This window comes from Mobula hypostoma, chromosome 1 (genome assembly GCF_963921235.1).
Source record: "Mobula hypostoma chromosome 1, sMobHyp1.1, whole genome shotgun sequence".
NCBI lineage: Eukaryota > Metazoa > Chordata > Chondrichthyes > Myliobatiformes > Myliobatidae > Mobula > Mobula hypostoma.
The window spans coordinates 165391368-165414681 of record NC_086097.1 but is presented as its reverse complement, the minus strand read 5'-3'; the positions used below and the strand labels follow the sequence as shown (position 1 = coordinate 165414681).

At 44.1% G+C, this 23314-nt stretch overlaps 2 protein-coding genes across 4 annotated transcripts in view; both read right to left on the bottom strand.

The window, feature by feature from the left end:
* The window catches only part of twsg1a (twisted gastrulation BMP signaling modulator 1a), a 55593-nt gene extending 52728 nt beyond the window's left edge, over positions 1 to 2865 (bottom strand). Inside the window, exon 1 of the mRNA XM_063040707.1 lies at positions 2702 to 2865. The gene's annotated coding sequence lies outside the window, so the exon portion shown is untranslated. The remainder of the gene's footprint in view (positions 1 to 2701) is intronic.
* Positions 2866 to 19339: 16474 nt separating this feature from the next.
* The window catches only part of ankrd12 (ankyrin repeat domain 12), a 215131-nt gene continuing 211156 nt past the window's right edge, over positions 19340 to 23314 (bottom strand). For all 3 annotated transcript variants that reach the window (XM_063059048.1, XM_063059066.1, XM_063059058.1), the window contains exons 12-13: positions 22717 to 22812; positions 19340 to 21876 (exon numbers count right to left, since the gene is read on the bottom strand). In XM_063059048.1, coding sequence (XP_062915118.1) covers positions 21691 to 21876; positions 22717 to 22812 — 282 coding nt within the window. In that variant the 3' untranslated portion in view covers positions 19340 to 21690. The remainder of the gene's footprint in view (positions 21877 to 22716; positions 22813 to 23314) is intronic.

The following is a 23314-nucleotide window of genomic DNA, read 5'->3' as shown; positions in this document are numbered from 1 at the left end:
GGTGGTGGTGGGGGGGTGCAGGGTGCAGGGGAGAGGGAGGGAGAGAGGGAGGGGAGAGAGGGGAGGGGAGAGAGGGAGGGGAGGGGAGAGGGGGAGAGAGAGAGAGAGGGGAGGGAGAGAGGGAGGGAGAGAGGGGAGGGGAGGGGAGAGGGGGAGAGAGAGAGAGAGGGGAGGGGAGGGGGAGTGAGGGAGAGAGGAGAGAGGGGAGGGAGAGAGGGGAGGGAGAGAGGGGAGGGGAGAGAGGGGAGGGGAGAGGGGAGGGGAGGGGAGAGGGGGAGAGGAGAGAGAGGGGAGGGGAGGGGGAGTGAGGGAGAGAGAGAGAGGGGGGGAGAGAGGGGAGGGAGAGAGGGAGGGGAGAGAGGGGAGGGAGAGAGGGGAGGGGAGGGGAGAGGGGGGAGAGAGAGAGGGGAGGGGAGGGGGAGTGAGGGGAGAGAGGAGAGAGGGGAGGGGAGAGAGGGGAGGGGAGAGAGGGGAGGGGAGAGAGGGGAGGGGAGGGGGAGAGGGGGAGAGAGGAGAGAGAGGGGAGGGGAGGGGGAGTGAGGGGAGAGAGGAGAGAGGGGAGGGGAGAGAGGGGAGGGGAGAGAGGGGAGGGGAGAGAGGGGAGGGGAGGGGGAGAGGGGGAGAGAGGAGAGAGAGGGGAGGGGAGGGGGAGTGAGGGGAGAGAGGAGAGAGGGGAGGGGAGAGAGGGGAGGGGAGAGAGGGGAGGGGAGAGAGGGGAGGGGAGGGGGAGGGGGGAGAGAGGGGAGGGGAGGGGGAGTGAGGGGAGAGAGGAGAGAAGGGAGGGGGTAGGAGGGGGGAGAGAAGGGAGGGGGGAGAGGGGAGGGGAGAGAGGGGAGGGGAGGGGGAGAGGGGGGAGAGAGGGGAGAGAGGGGAGGGGAGGGGGAGTGAGGGGAGAGAGGAGAGAAGGGAGGGGGTAGAGAGGGGGGAGAGAAGGGAGGGGGTAGAGAAGGGAGGGGGGTAGAGAAGGGAGGGGGAGAGAAGGGAGGGGGAGAGAAGGGAGGGGGAGAGAAGGGAGGGGGAGAGAAGGGAGGGGGAGAGAAGGGAGGGGGGAGAGAAGGGAGGAGAGGGGAGAGGGGGAGGGGAGAGGGGAGAGGGGGAGGGGGGAGAGGGGAGGGGGAGAGGGGGAGGGGGAGAGGGGGAGGGGAGGGGAGAGGGGGAGGGGAGAGGGGGAGGGGAGGGGAGGGGAGAGGGGAGAGAGGGGAGAGAGGAGAGAGGGGAGGGGAGAGAAGGGAGGGGGAGAGAAGGGAGGGGGTAGAGAAGGGAGGGGGGTAGAGAAGAGAGAGGGTAGAGAAGGGAGGGGGAGAGAAGGGAGGGGGAGAGAAGGGAGGGGGGAGAGAAGGGAGGAGAGGGGAGAGGGGGAGGGGAGAGGGGAGAGGGGGAGGGGAGGGGGGAGAGGGGGAGGGGAGGGGAGAGGGGGAGGGGAGAGGGGGAGGGGAGGGGAGGGGAGAGGGGAGAGGAGAGGGGGAGGGGAGGGGGGAGAGAGCGGGGAGGGAGAGAGGGGAGAAGGGGAGGGGCAGAGGAGAGGAGGGGTGGGGTGAGGAGAGGAGGGGAGGAGAAGGGGAGGGGAGGGGAGGGGGGAGGGGAGAGGAAGGGGAGGGGGAGGGGAGAGGAAGGGGAGGGGGAGGGGAGAGGAAGGGGAGGGGGAGGGGAGAGGTAGGTGAAAGGAGAGGAGGGGTAGGGGAGGGTAAAGGAGAGAAGGGGTAGGGAGGAGAGGAGAGGAGGGGTAGGGGAGAGGAGAGGAGCGATGAAGAGGGGTAGGGGAGGGGGAGAGTAGAGGAGGGTGGGGGAGAGGAGAGGAGGGTGGGGAGGGAGGTGAGGGGGGATGAGGGGATGGAGGGGAGGGGGATGAGGGGATGGAGGGGAGGGGGATGAGGGGATGGAGGGGAGGAAGGGAGAGGGGATGAGGGGATGGGGGTGAGGGGAGGAAGGGAGAGGGGGTGAAGGGAAAGGGAGGGGGAGGGGTGAGAAGAAAGGGAGGGGAGGGGAGAAATGAGGGGAAAAGGGGCGAGAGTAATGGGGTAGGGGTGGTGGGCTCGAGGAAGGGTAGGTTGGTCAGGAGTGCGTTCAACACCATGCCTGAAGACTATGTCTCCGTGGGGGAGACAGAGGTTGCCCTCACTCACACTGACCCTCTGCCGCGGTTCCTTCCCCGACCAACAGGGCAATTCGGAAGCAACACTGCAGTGGACGGCCAGCCAGTGTTTTGTTCCTGCGTACATCTTGGGCCGGACCGTGCACGGGCTGAGGACGGCGATCGGGGCGGAGGAAGGACGATCTCCCGCCCACCGCCCCGCTCGGTTCGCCAGTGCCGTCACCCTGCCTGAAGACCATCTCGAGTCCCAGATCGGTTCCACGGAACACGGTCTCCCCCGCGGATTGAATCCATTGCCCTCAATCTTCCAAAAAAATTACGACTTACATGAAAACACGGAGGGTTGTGGGGTGCAGCGTCTCCAAACTGTGGGGGAGGTTGCTCACGGTGCGGGAACGTCTCCAGCACCGAAGGGCTTTGGAGACCCCGACGAAAGAAACCGTCCAGACCTAATCCCGGCGAACCCCTGTCCTCCTTTAACCGTATTTCACTCTCCCAACACAATGCTCCCCCCCCCCAAACACTCCAGCCATTGCGAAGGCTCGCTAAACTGTGTTCAACTTCTCTACCAACTCTTAAAAGTATTGGTTCTTCTTTTCTCAAACTTACCCCCCGTTTGCAGTCCCGGGGCGCCTCGCTTTTTCGTAAAGTGAGTACAACAACAATTTATGTAAAGCAAAAGTAAAGCAACTCTTTTAAGTCAGTCGGTGAAGATTTCATATGTTTGCGCTGCGAAGCGAGTCCCTGCTGGGTACAGCGCAGGCGGGGAGGAGGGGGAGGAAACAAAATCCCGCCTCCTCTTCTACAGCAACACAACCTGGGAACAATGCAGGGAGAGCTTGTGCAGGGATGGTTCTAACCTGGTTGAGTTTTCCCTTTTGTTTTCCTGTTTTGTTATCTCGGTTTCTAATTCGGCAAAGGATTATCACGCCAACCACAGTGTGGGATGAAATCCCAAACAGGGAGTCTCGATGCAGAATTTAGACCCGAAACGTCGACAAAGTTTCGTTCCTTCTTCCACAGATGCTGCATCGTCATGGAGCATTTCTACAGACCCGCTGAGTTGCTCGGGCGGAGTTCTGCTATCTGGAACTCAACGGATCAGACAGCATCAGTGGATGAAATTGGATAATCAGCGGTTCGGCTCGAGACTCTTCGTCTGGACGCATTCCAGAGTCACGGTCTCATCGCGAAACCTTGTCTATCCTTGTCTCTCCACCGATCTGTTTGACCTATCGCATTCCTCAGCAGAGTATTTGTCGCTGCAGATCCCAGCATCTACAGTCTAATGAGAAACAAATTAGACTGTTGGTCAAATCTACAATATACTTCTTAGTTTCTTTCTGAGAAGCAAGATGGTACGTTTACAAAAATAGGTTTATTTTTCTAGGACGAGTTTAGTTTTTTTTGTATTTTGGATTGGAAACGCAAAACAACAATAGTGCTGCCAAAATTGTTATCGCCACCAATCTTCTTGGTTTTCAACCCCCTGTTCTCTCCATTGCCTAGAATACCACTTTCAACCTCCATAATATTCCTTATAACTGGCACTACCTCAAATTAATTGTTCCCCTTGTTACTTCTATGCTCAGCCACTCTATTCTGCGCCCCCCGCCAGCCTAAATAGTCAAAACGCTTCTCATTACAGTACTACTTCCAGAATTCTGTGGAATGTTGGGCTTACAGTCCGAAATTCGCTCGTAACCTGGTAACTAATTGATTTTAAAATGTTGCCGTTCTTTCTTGTGATGTACGCTTATTTTATGTTATTGTGAATGTTGCTTATCTGTTACTATGTGCCAGTGATGCTGCTGCTGTAATTAAGTTTTTCATTGCACGTGTATTTGTGGATGTGACAATATACTCGACTTCGATTTTGACAGCCTCCTTATGTGCTATAACCCTCCAAAATCTGAGATACCGACCTTAGGTATCTTACAGTTGCATCCATTAGATTCCTTCCCTTCAAACTCTCTCCCTCTCTTTAACTTGCTCCTTGATATCGATTATTACTTCCTTCCCTTACAATATGATCACGTATATTAAAAACTCTCCTCCAATGGGGATATTGACAATCTACAAGACTCCAGGCATTCAACATCAATCTCATAGACCTGGATGCTTGTAGTTTGGGGGGAAATATATAAAAATCGGTTTAAGGAGAGAAAATGTCGAGCAATGATATATTCTACAGCAAATCAATTAACAGCAGATGTTCAAAGTTTGAAAGTTGAAATTTATTAATAAATCTGAAATTGGTATTAGTAAATTTGCAGCCAACAATGATTGGTAAATTCATTTATTATTGTCATATGTACTGAGGTACAATGATAAACTTGCTTACTGTTCATACAGTTATTACAAAAGCACATTAAGTTAGTATGAGGTTTAAACAATAACAGAGTGCAGAATAAAATGTCACAGTTACAGAGCAAGTGCAATACAAGTAGACAATAAGGTGCAATGTCATAATGAGGTAAATTGTGAGGATCAATGATGTGTCTTGTTGTATTAGTGAACCTGTCCTTGAGCCTGGTGATACATGCTTTCAGGCTTTTGTACCTTCTGCCCAATGGGAGGTGGGGAAAGAGAGAATGTCAGGGGTGAGTGAGGTCTTTGTTTATACTGACTGCTTTCCTAAGGCAGCCAGAAATGTAGATGAGAGTCCATAGAGGGTCTGCTGGTTTCCATGATGTGGTAAGCTGTGTCCACAATTGTTTGCCATCTCTTTCGGTCACAGGCAGATGAGTTGTTATACCAAGCTGTGAAGCATCTGGATAGGATGCATCTATGGTGCACTGATAAAAATTAGTGAGGGTCAAGTGGGACATTCCAAATATCTTTAGTCTCCTGAAGAAGTAGAGGCATTGGTGAGGTTTTTTGGCCATGGTGATGTTTGCTCTGAGGACCTTGAAACTCTCAACTTCAGCACCATTGATGTAAACAGGAACAACAGCACTAGCCACCATCCTCAAGTCAATGAGCGGTTCTTTTGTTTTACTGACATTGAGGGAAAGGTTGTTATCATGACACCATGTTGTGGTGTTAATAGTAAAACCACAGGGTGATATTGTTTGGTGGGCAAGGTAAGCAGAGAAATTAGAGACGGAATTTAATCCTGATAATCACTTTGAAAGAGTTAACAAGGATAGGACAATCAAAATGGCAGGGTGTTACGGTTACCGCGGAACAGGGGAAGCTTCGTGCACATGTCTAAGGATTACTGAATAGCAGAGGTATATATGTGTTTGAAATTCTTGCCTTCACCAGCCAAGACATAGAAGAATAAGAACAACTTTATAAAACTCTGGTTAGGCCACAGCCATAATATTGTACACAGTTCTGGTTACCACACAAGGCCCAGAAGGATGTGATTGTAGTTGACCTTAAGACATTTCAGTAGAATTAGGTCCTTTGGCCCATTAAGTCTGTTCCACCATTTCATCATAGCTGATTTATTATCCCTCTTAACTCCATTCTCCTGCCTTCTCCCTGTGACCTTTGAAGTCCTGATCCGCCACTTAAAACATATACAATAACTTGGCCTCCATGGCCATCTGTGGCAATGAATTCCACAAATTTACTAAAGAAATTCCTCCTGATTTCTGTTCTAGATGGATCTCCCTCTATTCTCTGAGGCTGTGCCCTCTGGACATAGACTCACCCACAATGGAAAACAATTTCTTCACATCCACTCTATCTAGCCCTTTCAATATTCAATAGGTTTCAATGAGATCCCCCTTCACTCTTCTAAACACTAATGAGTACAGGCCCAGAGCCATCAAACAATCTTCATATGTTAACCTACTCATTCCCAGAATCAACCTTGTGAACCTCCTCTGGACCTTCTCCAATACCAGCACACCTTTTTCTAAGTGTGATTGAGGAACGATCACAGCAGGAGGAGGAGCAAGGGGCTTGGGAGAGCGAGCGCTGAGTGCTGGGAAGCAGCTCAGGTGAGTGTGCTTTAAAAAGGAGCGTGGAGGGCGACTGAGAGGTTAAACAGAGTGTTGATTAGTTGATCAGAGGGAGTGAGTACTTGAGATAATTGGCAGGGACAAATAAAAGGAGGGGTAACTGAAGAGGAGCGGCCAGTGTGTGAGTGGCTTGGAGTAGGAGTGGAGCTTTGAGACTTTGGCTCGAGAAGCTTCGGCGAGCAGAGGCTGAGGACGAGCCTGCTCCCAGTGAGGTAAGGCCGGGTAAGTTCCTTTAATGAATTTAATTAACTTAGGAGTAGATAATAGAAGCAGCAGTTAGGGCAGTTGAGTGCTCCGTATGCAGTATCTGGGAAGTCAGGGACAGCGCAATCGCCTCTGATGACTACACCTGTAAAAGGTGCATCCAGCTGCAGCTCCTGACAAACCGAGTTAGGGAACTGGAGCTGGAGCTGGATGAACTTTGGAACATTCGTGAGGCAGAGGCAGAAATAGACAGGAGTTTCAGGGAGATAGTCACCCCTAAAAGTCAGGAGGCAGGTAGCTGGGTGACTGTCGGGAGATGGAAGGAGAATAGACAGAATGAACAGAGCACCCCTGTGGCCATTTCCATCAATAATAAGTATACTGTTTTGGATACTGTTGGTGGGGACGACCTACCAGGGACAAGTTGTAGTGGTCATGTCTCTGGCACCAAGACTGTACCCTCAGCTCAGAAAGGAAGGAGGGAAAAGAGGAGAACAGTAGTGATAGGGGATTCGATAGTTAGGGGGACAGATAAGAGGTTCTGTGGGAGAGATCGAGAATCCTGGATGGTCTGTTGCCTCCCCAGTGCCAGGGTCCGCAATATCTTGGATCAAGTTCTCGGTATTCTCAGGAGGGAGGGTGAGCAGCCAGATGTTGTGGTCCATGTAGGGACTAATGGAGTGGGTAGGAAGGAAGAGGAGGTCCTGCAAAGAGAGTTTAGGGAGTTAGGTGCAAAGGTGAAGGACAGGACCTCCAGGGTTGCAATCTCAGGATTGCTACCCATGCCATGTGCTACTGAGGCTGGAAATAGGAAGATAATGCAGCTAAATACGTGGCTAAGGAGATGGTGCAGGAGGGAGGGCTTCATGCTTCTAGACAATTGGGCCTTGTTCCAGGTAAGGTGGGACCTGTTCCAACGGGACAGTTTCACCTGAATTGGAGGGGGACTAACATCCTTGTAGGTAGGTTTGCTAGTTCTGCTCAGGAGGGTTTAAACTAGATTTGCAGGGGGAGAGGAGCCAGAGTGTTACAGCAGGTAGTGAGGTGGAGGAGGATAAAGGTCATGCAAGGACTGCATGTATAGACAGTAATCAAAGGTTTGTACATAATAGAAATGTTCTCAGTTGCATCTATTTCAATGCAAGAAGTATTGTAGATCAGGCAGATGAGCTTAGGGCGTGGATTGACACGTGGGACTACGACATTATTGCTATTAGTGAGACTTGGTTGCAGGAGGGGCAGGACTGGCACCTTAATGTTCCGGGGTTCTGTTGTTTCAGACGTGATAGAGGGGGAGGGATGAAAGCAGGAGGAGCGGCATTACTAGTCATGGAGAATGTCACAGCTGTGTGTAGACAGGACAGCCCGGAGGGCTTGTCTATAGAGGCCATATGGGTGGAGCTGAGGAACGGGAAAGGTGTGACCACACTAATAGGGTTGTATTATAGACCGCCCAATAGTCAGAGAGAATTGTAGGAGCAAATCTGTAGAGAGATAGCAGATCGATGTAAGAAACAGAAAGTTGTAACAGTAGGGGATTTTAACTTTCCACATATTGACTGTGACTCCCACACTGTGAAAGGGTTAGATGGCGTGGAGTTTGTCAAATGTGTTCAGGAAAGTTTTCTAAATCAATATACAGGGTATAGAGGTACCAATGAGAGAGGATGCAATACTTGATCTCCTATTAGGGAACCAGACAGGTCAGGTGACAGAAGTACGAGGGGTGATTGATAAGTTCGTGGCCTAAGGTAGAAGAAGATGAGTTATTAACTTCAAACTTTCTGCATTATTACTCAAAGAGTTGAACTGCACGTGCATGTAACAAGAGCGCCTTGGACCTCCAGGTGGTCCACAGCAGGGGTGATTGATAAGTTTGTGGCCTAAGGTAGCAGGAGATGAGTTATACAGCTCTCATTACATGCATGTGCAGTTCAACTCTTTGAGTGAAAATGAAGAAAGTTTGAAGTTTCTCCTCATCTCCTTTAGGCCACGAATTTATCAATCACCCCTGCTGTGGACCACTTCTGGAGGTCCAAGATGCCGACTTCTACAAAGAAGGGATCCGTATGTGCCACAATCGCTGGACTAAGTGTGTAAATGTAAGAAAAATAAAAGTGCTAGGTTTTCTAAAATTGACTGCTTCTACCATAGGCCACGAACTTATCAATCACCCCTCGTATGTGTAGGTGAACATTTTGGGTCCAGTGACCATAATGTCATTGGTTTCAAGTTAATTATGGATAAAGATAGGTCTGGTCCTAAATTGGAGAAGGACCAATTTTGAGGAAATGAGAAAGGATCTAGGAAGAGTGGATTGGGATAAGTTGTTTTCTTGCAAGGATGTGATCAGTATGTGGAAGGTATTCAAAGGTGAAATTTTGAGAGTGCAGAGTTTGCATGTTCCTGCCAGGATTAAAGGCAAAGTTAACAGGCATAGGGAACCTTGGTTTTCAAGGGATATTGGCGATCTGGTTAAGAAAAAGAGAGAGTTATATAGCAGGTATAGGCAATAAGGAAAAAATGAGGTACTTGAAGAGTATAGAAAATGTAAGAAAATACTAAAGAAGGAAATCAGGAAGGCAAAAAGAAGACATGAGGTTGCTTTGGCAGATAATGTGAAGGTAATCCCGAAGAGTTTCTACAAGTATATTAAGAGTAAAAGGATAGTAAGGGACAAAATTGGTACCCTAGAAGATCAAAGTGGTCATCTATGTGTGGAGCCTCACGAGATGGGGGAGATCTTAAACAGTTTTTTTGCATCAGTATTTACTCAGGAAACTGGCAGAGTGTATATGGAAGGAAGGGAAACAAGCAGTAGTGTCATGGAACATATAGAGTTTAAAGAGGAGGAGGTGCTTGCTGCCTTACAGCGAATAAAGGTAGATAAGTCCCCCGGGTCTGACATAATATTTCATCGGACCTTGAGAGAGACTATTGTAGAAATTGCAGGGGCCCTGGCAGAAATATTTAAAATGTCCTTAGCCACGGGTATGGTGCCGAAGGATTGGAGGGTAGCTTATGTTGTTCCGTTGTTTAAACAAGGCTCCAAAAGTAAACCAGGTAATTACAGGCCGGTGAGCCTGACATCAGTAGTAGGTAAATTATTGGAAGGTGTTCTGAGAGATCGGATATACAAGTATTTGAACAGTCAAGGGCGGATTAAGGATAGTCAGCATGGCTTTGTGTGTGGTAGATTGTGTTTAATGAATTTTGTAGAGTTTTTCGAGGAGGTTACCAAGAAAGTAGATGAAGGAAAGGCTGTGGATGTTGTCTACATGGACTTCAGTAAGGCGTTTGACAAGGTCCCACATAGGAGGTTAGTTCAGAAGGTTCAGACACTAGGTATCCATGGAGAGGTTGTAAACTGGATTCGAAATTGGCTGTGTGGGAGAAGACAGTGAGTGGTAGTGGATGATTGCTTCTCAGACTGGAGGCCTGTGACTAGTGGTGTGCCTCAAGGATCTGTGCTGGGACCATTGTTGTTTGTTGTTTATATCAATGATCTAGATAATAATGTGGTAAATTGGATCAGCAAGTTTACTGATTACACTAAGATTGGAGGCGTTGTGGATGGAGAGGAAGGCTTTCAAAGCTTGCAGAGGGATGTGGACCAACTGGAAAAATGGGCCAGAAAATGGCAGATGGAATTTAATGCAGATAAGTGTGAGGTGTTGCAATTTGGAAGGACAAATCAAGGTAGGACATACACAGTAAATGGTAGGGCACTGAGGAATGCGGAGGAGCAAAGAGATCTGGGAGTTCAGATACATAATTCCCTGAAAGTGGTGTCACAGGTAGACAGGGTTGTAAAGAAGGCTTTTGGCATCCTGGCATTCATAAATCAAAGTATTGAGTATAGGAGTTGGGATGTTATGGGGAGGTTGTATAAGACATTGGTGAGGCCAAATTTGGAGTATTGTGTACAGTTCTGGTCACCTAACTATAGGAAGGATATTAGCATGATTGAAAGAGTACAGAGATTTACTAGGATGTTGCCGGGTCTTCAGGAGTTGAGTTACAGGGAAAGATTGAACAGGTTAGGACTTTATTCCTTGGAGTGTAGAAGAATGAGGGGAGATTTGATAGAGGTTTACAAAATTGAGGGGTAGAGACAGAGTAAATGCAAATAGGCTCTTCCCACTTAGATTAGGAGAGATAAATATGAGAGGACATGGCTTTAGAGTGAAAGGGGAAAGGTTTAGGGGGAACTTCACTCAGAGAGTGGTGGGAGTATGGAACGAGCTGCCATCTGATGTGGTAAGTGCAGGCTCACTCTTAAGTTTTAAGAATAAATTGGATAGATATGTGGATGGGAGAGGTCTGGAGGGTTATGGATTGGATGCAGGTCAATGGAACTAGCAGAATAATGTTTTGGCACAGACTAGAAGGGCCAAATGGTCTGTTTTCTGTGCTGTAGTGTTCTATGGTTCTAACAGGGGCCTGAAACTGCTCACAATACTCCATGTGCAGACTGACCATTGCTTTATAAAGCCTCGGTGTTACATTATTGTTTTTCAACTCCAGTCACCTCGAAATGAATGCTAATATATTGCATTCTCAACCTACAAGTTAACCTTTAAGGAATTCTGCAAAGGGACTCCTGAGACCCTTCGCACCACTGATTTTTGAATTTTCTCCACATTTAGAAAATAGTCCACCAAACTGCATGACCATACATTAAATATCCAAGGATATCAGGTAATACGGAAGGATAGGCAGGAAGGTAAGGGAGGTGGGGTAGTGTTCTTAATTAAGGATGAAATCAGGACGATAGTGAGAGAAATATAATATCTACAGAGCAGAATATTGAATCCATCTAGGTAGAGATTAGGAATAGCAAAGGGAAAAAATCACTTTTGGGAGTTGCCTATCAGCCACCAAATAATAACATTACAGTGCACAGGCAATAAACCAAGGAATATCTGAGGCATGTAAGAATGGAACAGTAGTTATCGTGGGGGACTTTAACTTGCACATAGATTGGGTGAATCAAGTTGGTTGAGGCAGTCTTGAGGAGGATTTCATAGAATGCATACTTGATGGCTTTCTTGAACAGCATGTTACTGAACCTTAGATCTGGTCCTGTGCAATGAGATAGGTAAAATTAGCAAGCTTGTAGTGAGGGATCCTCTTGGTAAGAGTGATCACAGAATGATTGAGTTTCTCATACAAATGGAGGGCGCAATAGTTCGATCTAAAACCAGTGTATTATGCGTAAACTACAACAGGATGAGGAAGGAGTCGGGTAGGGTGGATTGGCAACACAGTGGGTCAGTTGAGGAACAGTGGAGACTTTCAAAGAGATTTTTTACGGTGCTCAACAAAAGTATATTGCAGTTAAAAGCAAGGACAGTAAGGGTGGGGAGAGCCAGCCATGGATAAGTAAGGAAATAAAAGAAGGCATCAAACTAAAAGCACATTCGTACAAAGTCAACAAAAGTAATGGGAAACTGAAAGATTGGGAAAACTTTAAAAAGCAAAGAACCATTAAGTGAGCAGTAAAGAAAGGGAAGATAGATTATGAAAAATAAACTAGCACAACATATAAAAACGGATAGTAAAAGTTTTTACAGTCATATAAAGTGGAAAAGGGTGGCCAAAGTGAAAGTGGCTCCCTTGGAGGACAAGAAGGGGTCATTGATATTCAGTAATGAGGAAATGCCCCAGGCTTTGAATGACTATTTTGTGTCGGTTTTCACGATGGAGGACATGTCTAACATGCAGAAGCAAGATGATATGGATGCAATGGGAGGTGATGACCTGAATACAATAGATATCACTAAAGAGGTAGTGCTGAGCAAACTTGTGGGCCTAAAGATAGACAAGTCCCTTGTTCCTGAGAAATGCATCCCAGGTTACTGAAAGAAATGGCAGAGGTTATAGTTGAGGCTTTGAGGATAATTTCTCTGGACTCTGGGCAGGTCTCCGCAGATTAGAAGAAAGTGAATGTCATGCCATTGTTTAAAAAAGGATGTAGGCAAAAAGCAAGTAACTATAGGCCAGTTAGTTTTAACATTAGTAGTTAGGAAAATGTTTGAAGCTATCATTAAAGAAGAAATAGCAAAGCATTTGGAAAGAAATAGATCAATCAGGCAGATGCAGCATGGAATCAGCAAAGGCAGGTCCCGTTTGACAAACTTACTGGAGTTCTTTGAGGATATAACAAGCACAGTGGATGGAGGGGAACACATGGATGTTATTTACTGGGATTTCCAAAAGGCTTTTGATAAGGTGCCAGATAAAAGATTTATCCATAAGATAAGGATGCATTGAGTTGGGGGTGATGTATTAACATGGATAGAGAATTGGTTAACCAATAGAAAGCAGAGACTTGAGATACATGGGTGTTTCTCTGGTTGGCAATCAGTGGTGAGCAGTGTGCCACAGGAGTTGGTGCTGGGCCTGCAACTGTTCATGATATACGTTAACGATCTGGAAGAGGGCACCAAGTGTAGTGTATCTAAATTTGCTTAAGACACTAAACTGAGTTGAAAGCAAATTGTGTGGAGGGTATGGAGAGTCTGCAGAGAGATATAGATGAGTTTAGTGCGTGGGCAAGGGTCTGGCAGATAGAGTACAATGGAAGGAAGAATGGAAGATGAGATTATTATTTAAATGGTAAAAAATTGCTGCATGCTTCTGTGCAGAAGGACTTGAGAGTGCTTGGGCATGAATCGCAAAAGGTTGGTTTGCAGCTGCAGCAGGCTATCAAGAAGGCAAATGGAATATTGGCCTTCATGATAGAGGGATTGAATTTAACAGCAGGGAGGTCATGTTGCAACTATACAGGGTACTAGTGAGGCCGCACCTGGAGTACTGTGTGCAGTTCTGGTCTCCTTACTTGAGGAAAGATATACTGGCTTTGGAGGCAGCGCAGAGGAGGCTGACTAGGTTGATTCCAGAGATGGGGGGTCGGGTGGGGTTAGACCATGAGGCGGGATTGAGCCGCCTGGGACTGTATTTGTTGGAATTCAGAGGAGATTTTATGGAAACACATAAAATTATGAAAGGGATAGATGAGGTAGAGGCAGGAAAGATTTTCCCACTGGTGGGTGAGACTAGAACTAGGGGACATAGCCTCAAGATTGGGTGGAGTAAATTTATGATGGAGATGAGGAGGAAAGAGTGGTGAATCTGTGTAAATCTCTGCCCAATGAAGCAGTGGAGGCTACCTAAGCAAATTTGAATAGATTTTTGTATAGTAGGGGAATTAAGGGTTATGAGGAAAAAGGCAGGTAGTTGGAGATGAGTCCATGGTCAGATTAGTCATGATCTTATTGAATGGTGGAGCAGGCTCAACGGACTGGATGGCCTATACTTATGTCTCCTACATGATATTCCCTCTGGCACCTCTTTGCCCATTCTCCAAATGTCTAAGATGAGTGGAGAAGATGAAGAGGATAATGCGTGAGTTTGGGCATTTCAATTATGAGGAGAGATGAAACAGACTGGATTTGTACTGTTTGGACTGTTGGCTTTATTAAAAAGCATACAAAATTACATAGAATATAGACAGTGTAGACAGTAGGAATCTTTTTTAATCCCTTAAGAGGTGTCAAGGGTTATGATAGGTTTCGGAACAGAGGTATGGAGGAGATCTAAGGAAGAATATGGAGTGATTGGAATCTGGTCAAAAGTATGTAGACAAGCACTCTGCCAAGTTTTAGAGCGTGGAAAAGTGTGAAAGGTCAGGCACAGGCCGAATCAAAGCTGTGGGGTCTAGGCCCCAGAGTGTTTCAAAGGGGCTCAACACAATGTTTGTACAGAGATTTCCAGGTGGAATCGAGGCGGCAAAATCCAGCATATCCAAGTGGCAGGACTGGTTGTTCAGACAGAGTTAAGTGCCAGAACAGATTGAAAAGGTCAGGGTGCTGGGGCCCAAGGCAAGGTGCGGGCCAGTTCAGATCACTGCTCCACGGCGTTTGCTCGGCTCTGCGCTGACGCTCTTTGTGGACTTCAGTTCAAAAACACTCTTTGCTTGTGGTTACTGTTTGCATGTTTTTTTAAATCATTGCACATTGGGCATTCAAGTGTCTATTTTTTATGGGTTCTTTTATTTTTTTTAAGAGCACGATGTGGTTTTTACTCTCTACACATTGGGTGTTAGTCGTTTGTAGGTAAATAGTTAATTTTTTGGGTGTCCTTGTTTCATGGCTGCCTGTTAGGAGATGAATCTCAAGGTTGTATAATGTATACATTATAACGTGGGTAGAAGTTCCCACTTGCTTCCAACAGGCAACAATTACACCAGTGCCTAAGAAGAATAATGTGGGCTGCCTTAATGACTATAGCCCGGTAGCACTCACATCGATAGTGATGAAATGCTTTGAGAGGTTGGTCATGACTAGACTGAACTCCTGCCTCAGCAAGGACCTGGACCCATTGCAATTTCCTATCACCACAATAGATTAATGGCAGACGCAATCTCAATGGCTCTCCACATGGCTCTAGACCACCTGGACAACACAAACACCTATGTCAGGGTGCTGTTTATCGCCTATAGCTCAGCATTTAATACCATCATTCCCACAATCCTGATTGACAAGTTGCAGAACCCGGGTCTCTGTACCTCCCTCTGCAATTGGATCCTCGACTTCCTAACCGGAAGACTACAATCTGTGCAGATTGGTGATAGCTTCTCCTCCTCACTGACGATCAACATTGGCGCACCTCAGGGGTGTGTCTTAGCCCACTGCTCTACTCTCTATCTACACGACTGTGTGGCTAGGCATAGCTCAAATACCATCTATAAATTTGCTGACAATACAACCATTGTTGGTAGAATCTCAGGTGGTGATGAGAGGGTGTACAGGAGTGAGATATGCCTGCCCACTAGTGGAGTGGTGCCACAGCAACAACCTGGCACTCAACATCAGTAAGACGGAGCTGATTGTGGACTTCAGGAAGGGTATGACAAAGGAACACATACCAATTCCTCATAGAGGGATCAGAAGTGGAGAGAAGTTATAAAGAAGGCAAGAATGTGGCTATACTTTATTAGGAGTTTGAAGAGATTTAGCATGTCAACAAATACACTCAAAAACTTATATAGTTGTACTGTAAAGAGTATTCTGGCAGGCTGCATCACTGACTGGTATGGAGGGGCTACTGCACAGGACCAAAAGAAGCTGCAGAAGATTGTAAATCTAGTCAGCTACATCTTGGGCACTAGCCTACAAAGTACCCAGGACATCTTTAGGGAGTGGTGTCTCAGAAAGGAAGCGTCCATTATTAAAGACCTCCAGCATCCAGGGCATGCACTTTTCTCACTATTACTGTCAAGTAGGAGATACAGAAGCCTGAAGGCACACACTCAGTGATTCAAGAACAGCTTCTTCCCCTCTGCCATCCAATTCCTAACTGGACATTGAACCTTCAGACATTACCTCACTTTTAAAAAGAGTATTTCTGTGTTTGCACGTTGTTTTAATCTATTGAATATACATAATTGATTTACTTATTTATTATCATTTTATTTTTTTTTCTCTGCTAGATTATGTACCGCATTGAACTGCTGCTGCTAAGAAATTTCACGTCACATGCCAGTGATAATAAACCTAATTCTGATTTTGATAATAAATGTACTTTGAACTACAGATTAAATGCTGGTGGGTGGGTTTAATGTGGAGTAATTGATAGCAAGAAAGGACATGGTAACTGAAGGGCTTGTTTGGTGACTCGGACTCTAAATTCTTACAAGGTGAAACATGGAGAGCATTCTAACTGGCTGCATTACCGCCTGGTACCGGGGGTGCCTCAGATATTTGAAAACTCAGTCATCTTCATTATGAGCACCAGTATCCCCAGCATTCAGGACATCTTCAAGGCACAATACCTCATAAAGGCAGCATCATTTTTCCACAAAATCAATTCCTCAGCTCTGTTCTAATGGGATATCCTTCTATTCAGAGCCTGTACCCTCTGGTCCTAGATTCCCCCACTATAGGAAACAGCCTCTCCACATACCTAGGCCTTTCAATATTCCACAGGTTTCAATGAGATCCCCCTCATTCTTCTGAACTCAAGTAAGTAGAGGGCCACAGCCATCAAATGCTTCTTGTGTATTAATCCTTTCATTTTTAGGGATCATTTTCATGAACCTGCTCTGGACCCTCTCCAATGCCATTCCTTTATCATCAGTCCTTCTATGAATGCACCTTTTATTCATGGGGTGTGCTTCCTTCAAATGCTGACCATATTCACCATATGGAGCCAGAACATTTTCTTTTTTGGAAGTACCCTTCTCCACATCATCCATGGATTGTTTGATTGGTGAGATATCTGTGGTAATATGGGTTTTGGAGGTCCAGTTTTATAGCCACAACTAATTCAGATTAAGCACGTCAATCTAAATGAGGGTTAAATTAGCATTAGAAAGTTTTTCACGTTTTAAGAATTGTATGTAAACATCTACTGTATATTGGATAGATTAGGATTTTACCAGTAACCTGCGATACTTTCCACCAATATTACTGTTCTTTGTACAAATGTTTGTAGATTAACAAATATCTTCAATTTTCTCTGTTGAATTCATAACTCTGTACATTTGAAGAGATCATCATGGTAAACATTTTATAAAGTAACTTTGAGGAATGTAAAAATATTGTACTGCTGAACTCTGGGGATAGAGACATAGAGACTCCTTTGCAAAGATCAACATTTTAATTGAAGGGTTCACATGTGCTATATGGGGTGTCAGGGAGGGGTAGCACCTCTGGTGGGGGAACATGTTGTGTCCTTTTCGAGGCAGTTAGTCCACTTTTGGTCCCCACCTGGCACTCAGCTCTCACCTGTGGCTCCCCATAGCTGTTTGCATGCGACAGCAGCCACACCCTGGGCAAAGGCTTCGACAAGCCGGCTAAACCAGGCGACGGTAGCCGACAGGTCTCAAACCCTCAGTGAAATAGGGAGTTGTCTATCCCAGCATGTGAAGACAGACTCCAGCAGATTGAGCAGACGAGACCAATGGAAGGTCCAACGGTCAAGAAGGCGGTCTCTGCAAGCGTCGTGGAACGTGTAGAGCACGACATGACACAGATGATGTCCTGGTCATCCACTGTGCCTAATCTCATCTCCAGTCGTCTCGACTCTTGTCTTGCCACTGGATCCAAATGGGAATTGGGAAGAGAGAGTGAGGCTGACGCTGCGCAACTCTCCCTCACTTAAATCCAAATCAAGCGCTAGTCTCAACACCATCATGGTGTCGAGGTCTTCATCGACGACGACAATGGACAACCCCATGATTATAGAAGAGACAGACACTGACCTTAAGAGATCAAAAATCACTTGGAAGGTAGCTCAAGTATTTTGTTTTGACGTTCAACATCTCGAACTGCTCCCCAAGACCCAGATGCTGTTGTTGGGTTTCAATCATAAGCATTAACTCCTAATTTCCCATAATTCATTTGCTATAGAATGGCTTAAGTGAATTGAATGGGCCAATATTACCACACAGAAATCAAGATCTATTGAAGAATGGAATCATCATGGCATTAAAACGACAGAACAGGAAAGGTAAGTCGAGGAAACGTGAACCAATCCTCATAGAGGGATTAGAAGTGCAGATAGTGAGCAATTTCAAGTTCCTGGGTGTCAAAATCTCTGAGGATCTAACCTGGTCCCAACATATCAATGCAGCCATAAAGGCGGCAAAACAGTGGCTATATTTCATTAGAAGATATTTGTTTTGTCAACTAAAACATTCAAAAATTTTCATAAATGTACCATGGAGAACATTTTGATAGTACATCACTGCCTGGTTGGGGAGGTGGGTGGTTACTGCACAGGACTGAAAGAAGCTACAGAAAGTCATAAAATTTCAGCTTTCCATCTTGGGCACTAGCTTCCGTGGTATGCCAGACATCTACAAAGAGCGGTGGCTCAGAAAGGCTATGTCCATCACTAAGGACCCCCATCATTCAGGGCATGCCCTCTTCTCATTGTTACCATCAGGAAGGAGATACAGAAGCCCAAAGGCACATACTCAGGACTGACGAAGGGTCTCGGCCTGAAATGTCGACTGTACCTCTTCCTAAAGATGCTGCCTGGCCTGCTGCGTTCACCAGCAACTTTGATGTGTGTAGTAGTATAAAGACTTTCTTTTTTGGAACCTCACATCAAAATTGCTATCAACTGTTTTTGGAAGTAAAACCATTTTTCTTTATCTGCTCCTACAAATGACTCAGAATAGAGACTGTATTAAGTGGGCAGAACAGGGTTGACCAGAGTGGAATTGTTGGGGAAACTTGGGAATATCCAACGTATATGGTTAGTAGGTTAATTGGTTATTATAAGTTGTCCTGTGATTAGACTAGGGTTAAATAAGCAGGTTACTGGGCAGTGCAGCTTGTTGGGCTGGAAGGAGCTGTTCCACGCTGTATCTCTAAATAAATAATATCCAAACTTGGGGTGTGGGGGGTGGGGGGGAGAGGATTTGACATCAGAAAAGGCCGATAGAATTAGAAGCTCCTGCAGTACAATCACATTTACTTCAATAATGAATAGAATGGAAAGTTGGCAGATGCGAATTTTGTTTCAGATTACAGCCTCACCAGGAACAGATAACTGCACAAACACACTGCGCTCTTAGTACATCGCAAGCCTATTATTTAAACAGAAATATTGTCAAGTAGGGAAAAATTAATTGGCATTGATAAATATATTCCATCAGATTTCAATAAAAAAACAAAAATAATCCAAAATAAAATGCAAGAAAATGCCCATAGCACTTGGGTGTTAAATGGAACATGAAAAATGATTAAATAGATGAAAGGGTTTGATAGGTAGAATGAAATGTCTAGAAAGAACAGGTACCTGACACCAGAGCTACTGCTGGTATAAAAGAATCACAAAAAAGACTGAAATAGCAAAAATAAGTGAATGCTAATATCTGAAATGAAAACAGAAATTCATTGTCAGTAGGTCATCAACCTGAAAGATTTACTATCAGTTCTTCTTTTACAGGTGATGCCTAGTGTTGTGTTTCTAATACCATCAATGGTGGGATCAAATAGTTGTTACTATCTTAAATTCTATGCAAATTCTGTGCAATTTCTATGGAAAACAAATTTTATTTATTAGGTAAGGATTATCATTACAGAACAAAGTTCAACACAAGAAAATACTTTTAGGTCCATCAAACCTAAGTGACGATCATTAATGAATGTTAGCTCTCCAAATTTAAGTGCAGTTAAAAATAGTGTTCTTCCCACTAAAACAAATAGAAATGTTATCTGTGGTTCAAAAGCAGACAATGAAAGACAATGAAACAAATCCCATTCCATTTGAACAGCCATTGATGCAACTCTATTTAATTAACATGACCATTAAAATTTATTTAACAACATATTTACATGTATTTACATATTAATCAACAGGTAAATATTAAAATAAACAATTTACACTTTTAGAACTATAATTCAAAAAGCATTTGTGCTGAAAAAATAGGTTCTGCTGCAGATTTTTCTTCGGGTTGTGAGGAGAGGGGAAGGAGGAGAACAGGACACAAGATAGCCTGGTAACACATGCATTGCATCATAATTGTAATCTCGAACAGTTGCTGCAATGTAAAAAGCAAACCAAACACATGCCCTAACAAACAAGGTCAAACCACAGCACATTACAATCAATATAAAACCAACTATCAATTGCAACTTTGGTCCAGTGAAACATTAGACAATTAATGGGCTATACAATCAAAATAACTATATAATTTCCTTTATACATATTTTAAACAATATTGTTAAATACAATGTTATTTACATCTGCGCAATGATATGTATAAAATAACTTATTTTTTAAAAAAAGACAAAATAATACATCTGTGCAGAATTTCCCCCCCCATCCCCAAAAACAAAAACATTCTGTACAGTATCTAGGATCAGAACTGGTAACTGAAGTAAAAATGATGGGACTAATTTTGTTTTAAACTAATTTGTCTATTCTTTTTAAAATTCAAATTATTCAGAGTACAGTGCTTGCCTCCTTATGGCAGTAAAAGAATAAAAGGCCCAAGGTGTATTTAATAATGATCAACTGCTCATGTGGAAATGTAATAGAGCCTAGCTATAACATACAACACTCCAGAGAGTAGCTTAGAGTTAGGACACATGAGAATCACATGGAAATGAGGGAGAGGGAAAAAAGTGGAATAAGCTACTTACAGAAGCTCTAAATTTGTGGGTACATGGATAAAGCAGTGTGATACTGAATAATTTGGCAGCAGCAGAGCAAAATATAGAATAGCACTGGAGAATGTTTTGCTTTAAATTATCAAGCCATCTCCAAAGAGACCTGATGAACATAACAAATAATAAGCATATACTCAGAGCAGCTAGCTTAAGAAAGATGAGTCCAATATAATCCACTGGGCTGCAAAGATTCTACAGTCCTACCACCGCCCCATTTTTAATATTTTTGTTGGTTTGAATTCTCCAAATTTAAGAGCCTGGATGCTTCTCAACAATGCTGGCTGATCCAAAGATATACTCTAATACATCATTTACTCCCAGAGACTTGCGATATGAGAGAATTCATAGGAAGACAAATTAAGATTTGACTTCCCACACTCAAGATTTCTTCGGATGTATCTATATAACCCTTAGAGATGAACACTAGGTTTATGAATCCTGTGAAATGTTTTTAAATTAAATTGATGAAAGGAATCTGAAGTGCTCAAAACAATAAGGTGATTAAATTTAAAAAAGTGCAGACATGTAAACAGAATTTTTCTTTTAAATACCATTAATTCTTGAAACATTGACAAAACCAGCAAGTGCCTCTTGATGCAGTAGTTTCTGTTTTGAATGGAGTGGAATTGATACAGCAATGAAGAGAATGGTAATTTAGATAGATAGATTTAGGTTCTTATTAGAATGTTACCCAGAAACAGATCCCTATACTTGGAAGATGAAAAGCATAGATATTAGGAGCCAATGTATAATATTTTAAATGAGGCAGCACTCCAGCTGTGAGTGCAAAGGTGAGGTTCTACTGTACCATGAACTCCTTCTTGGGGACAGAGTATCTTTGCCCCTGTCACCTTGCAGCTGCCAGCGCTGCTGGTACGAACATAATATAGCAAATGCCCCCATTTTGTAAACTTTAAAGTACAGGCAGATATTAAGAGGGAATATCTATTTGTCAGCTACAACTGTTGAACTACTGAAAGACAGTAGTGGTTACTGGTAAACAGTGATGGGAAGTCACAGTGCGTTAGTGCTGAATTTCACATCATTATGCAGGAATGGTACTGCACCTTCTTTACCACACACACCCATATCCTCAATTCCTCACTTTTCTTCCAAGTGCTCCAAAGCCAAATACACAAGCCTATTTGTAACTGTCCTGTATCATTCAGCAGTGACTATCTATATCATTAAGCACTAGCTTAAAACCACCTGAACAGATGCACAATCATATTGGTGTTAAGTCAAAGTCATCATTAACATCAACAAGAGGGATGTAAAACTCAGGAATTTCAAAGATACTCAAAGATTTGTGTGAAGAAGGATCAAGCTCTTGTAGCTTAAGCTGCCACTCCAGTCTTTGCACAGCATTCATTGCTGCAGCTTCATGCTGTTGTCTCATGAGAAGGCATGTCTGTAATGAATTAAGAAATACATTAATACAAGATAAAAATGACTTGCAGTACTAAAGACCTCACCCAATACTTTATTTATACAATTTGTTTTCAAACTTCTAGAGAGAAGATTATTTTAGTGTGGAATAAAAGCAGAAAATGCCAGAAATATTGACGAGATGGGGGGATTCTGTGGAGAGAGAATCAGGATAATATTTTGGGGTTTATAATATTTTATCAATAGCTGCTGTGCATTTCAGTACTTTTTCTTCATTTCAGGTATCTTTGCTCCTGGAAATAGCATTTTGTGTCTTTAATTCAGTACTTCCAGATTTTTAGTTGGGTTAGTTCAGATGTCATATCCCTAAATAAATTGCATCACATATCCATTGGTCCAATCTCTGCAATCAAATGTTAAGTACATTTTTGAAGTGACTTCAAGCAATAAAGTGATTTAAAAACATTTGTATTCCCCCCCCCCAGAATCATCGGATATGAAAGGAAGAATGTGTAAAGATGTTGAACCTAACAGTTAAGCTTCGATGGAGTTGTTGACTGAACTGTGAACTTTTACTAACTAATCTATACTAATTACCTATTACTAGATAGATGAACAATATCACATTCAATGTACCAAATTGGGGAGTGCCCTTATATTTTCAAAGCTTCCATGTTCACCTCTGTCTTTTTCCCTGAAAATGCAGCGCTAACCTTACAGATGGAACTCTCGTGGTCAGGAGCTCCTAAAATTATTAAGCAGGATTTTATTACTCTCTTTACAGAGTATTATGAATAGCTTATAGCATTTCATTCTTATATGTATTATACCATATTTTAAAAATTTCCTCAAGGAAGCTTACCTTCAATTTGTCAAACTTATCATCCACATCTTGCAACCAGGACATAAACTGGCGTGCATTGAATCGATCCCTCACCGATGTTTTGTTTTCATCACCCTGAAGCAAAGATTTTATAACTTCAGAAACAACTTTGAGAAGAGAACATTTAGTCAAAACACTGGGGCCAATCTTTTGCTGCCCTGAGACTGCTGGTTGCCTTTGTTGGTCTTTTAGCCTCGTCCAAGTTGCAATCTCACTGGAAGGCCATGTTTCCCAGCCAATTAGTATATTACCTCTCTGGGTGCTGACAAGGCATTGACAGTAGGTGGCATTCCTTGTCCAGACTTAGATCAGTGAAAGCTGATCAACAAATATTTGTAAATGTCCTTGATGTTTTTAGGTATTCAAAACTTGCTCAAAACTTAGCAAAAAATATAAATTTTGAAAAGAATTATAAAACAGAAAGGTTAAAAAGCATGCATCTAATTAGCTTGATGAAGTCAAATAATCTAACCTTTCTCTGGCAATGGATTCTCACAAACAAGAGAAAATGTGCAAATGCTGGAAAAGTCAAGCAAAACACACACAAAATACTGGGGGAACTCAGCAGGCCAGGCAG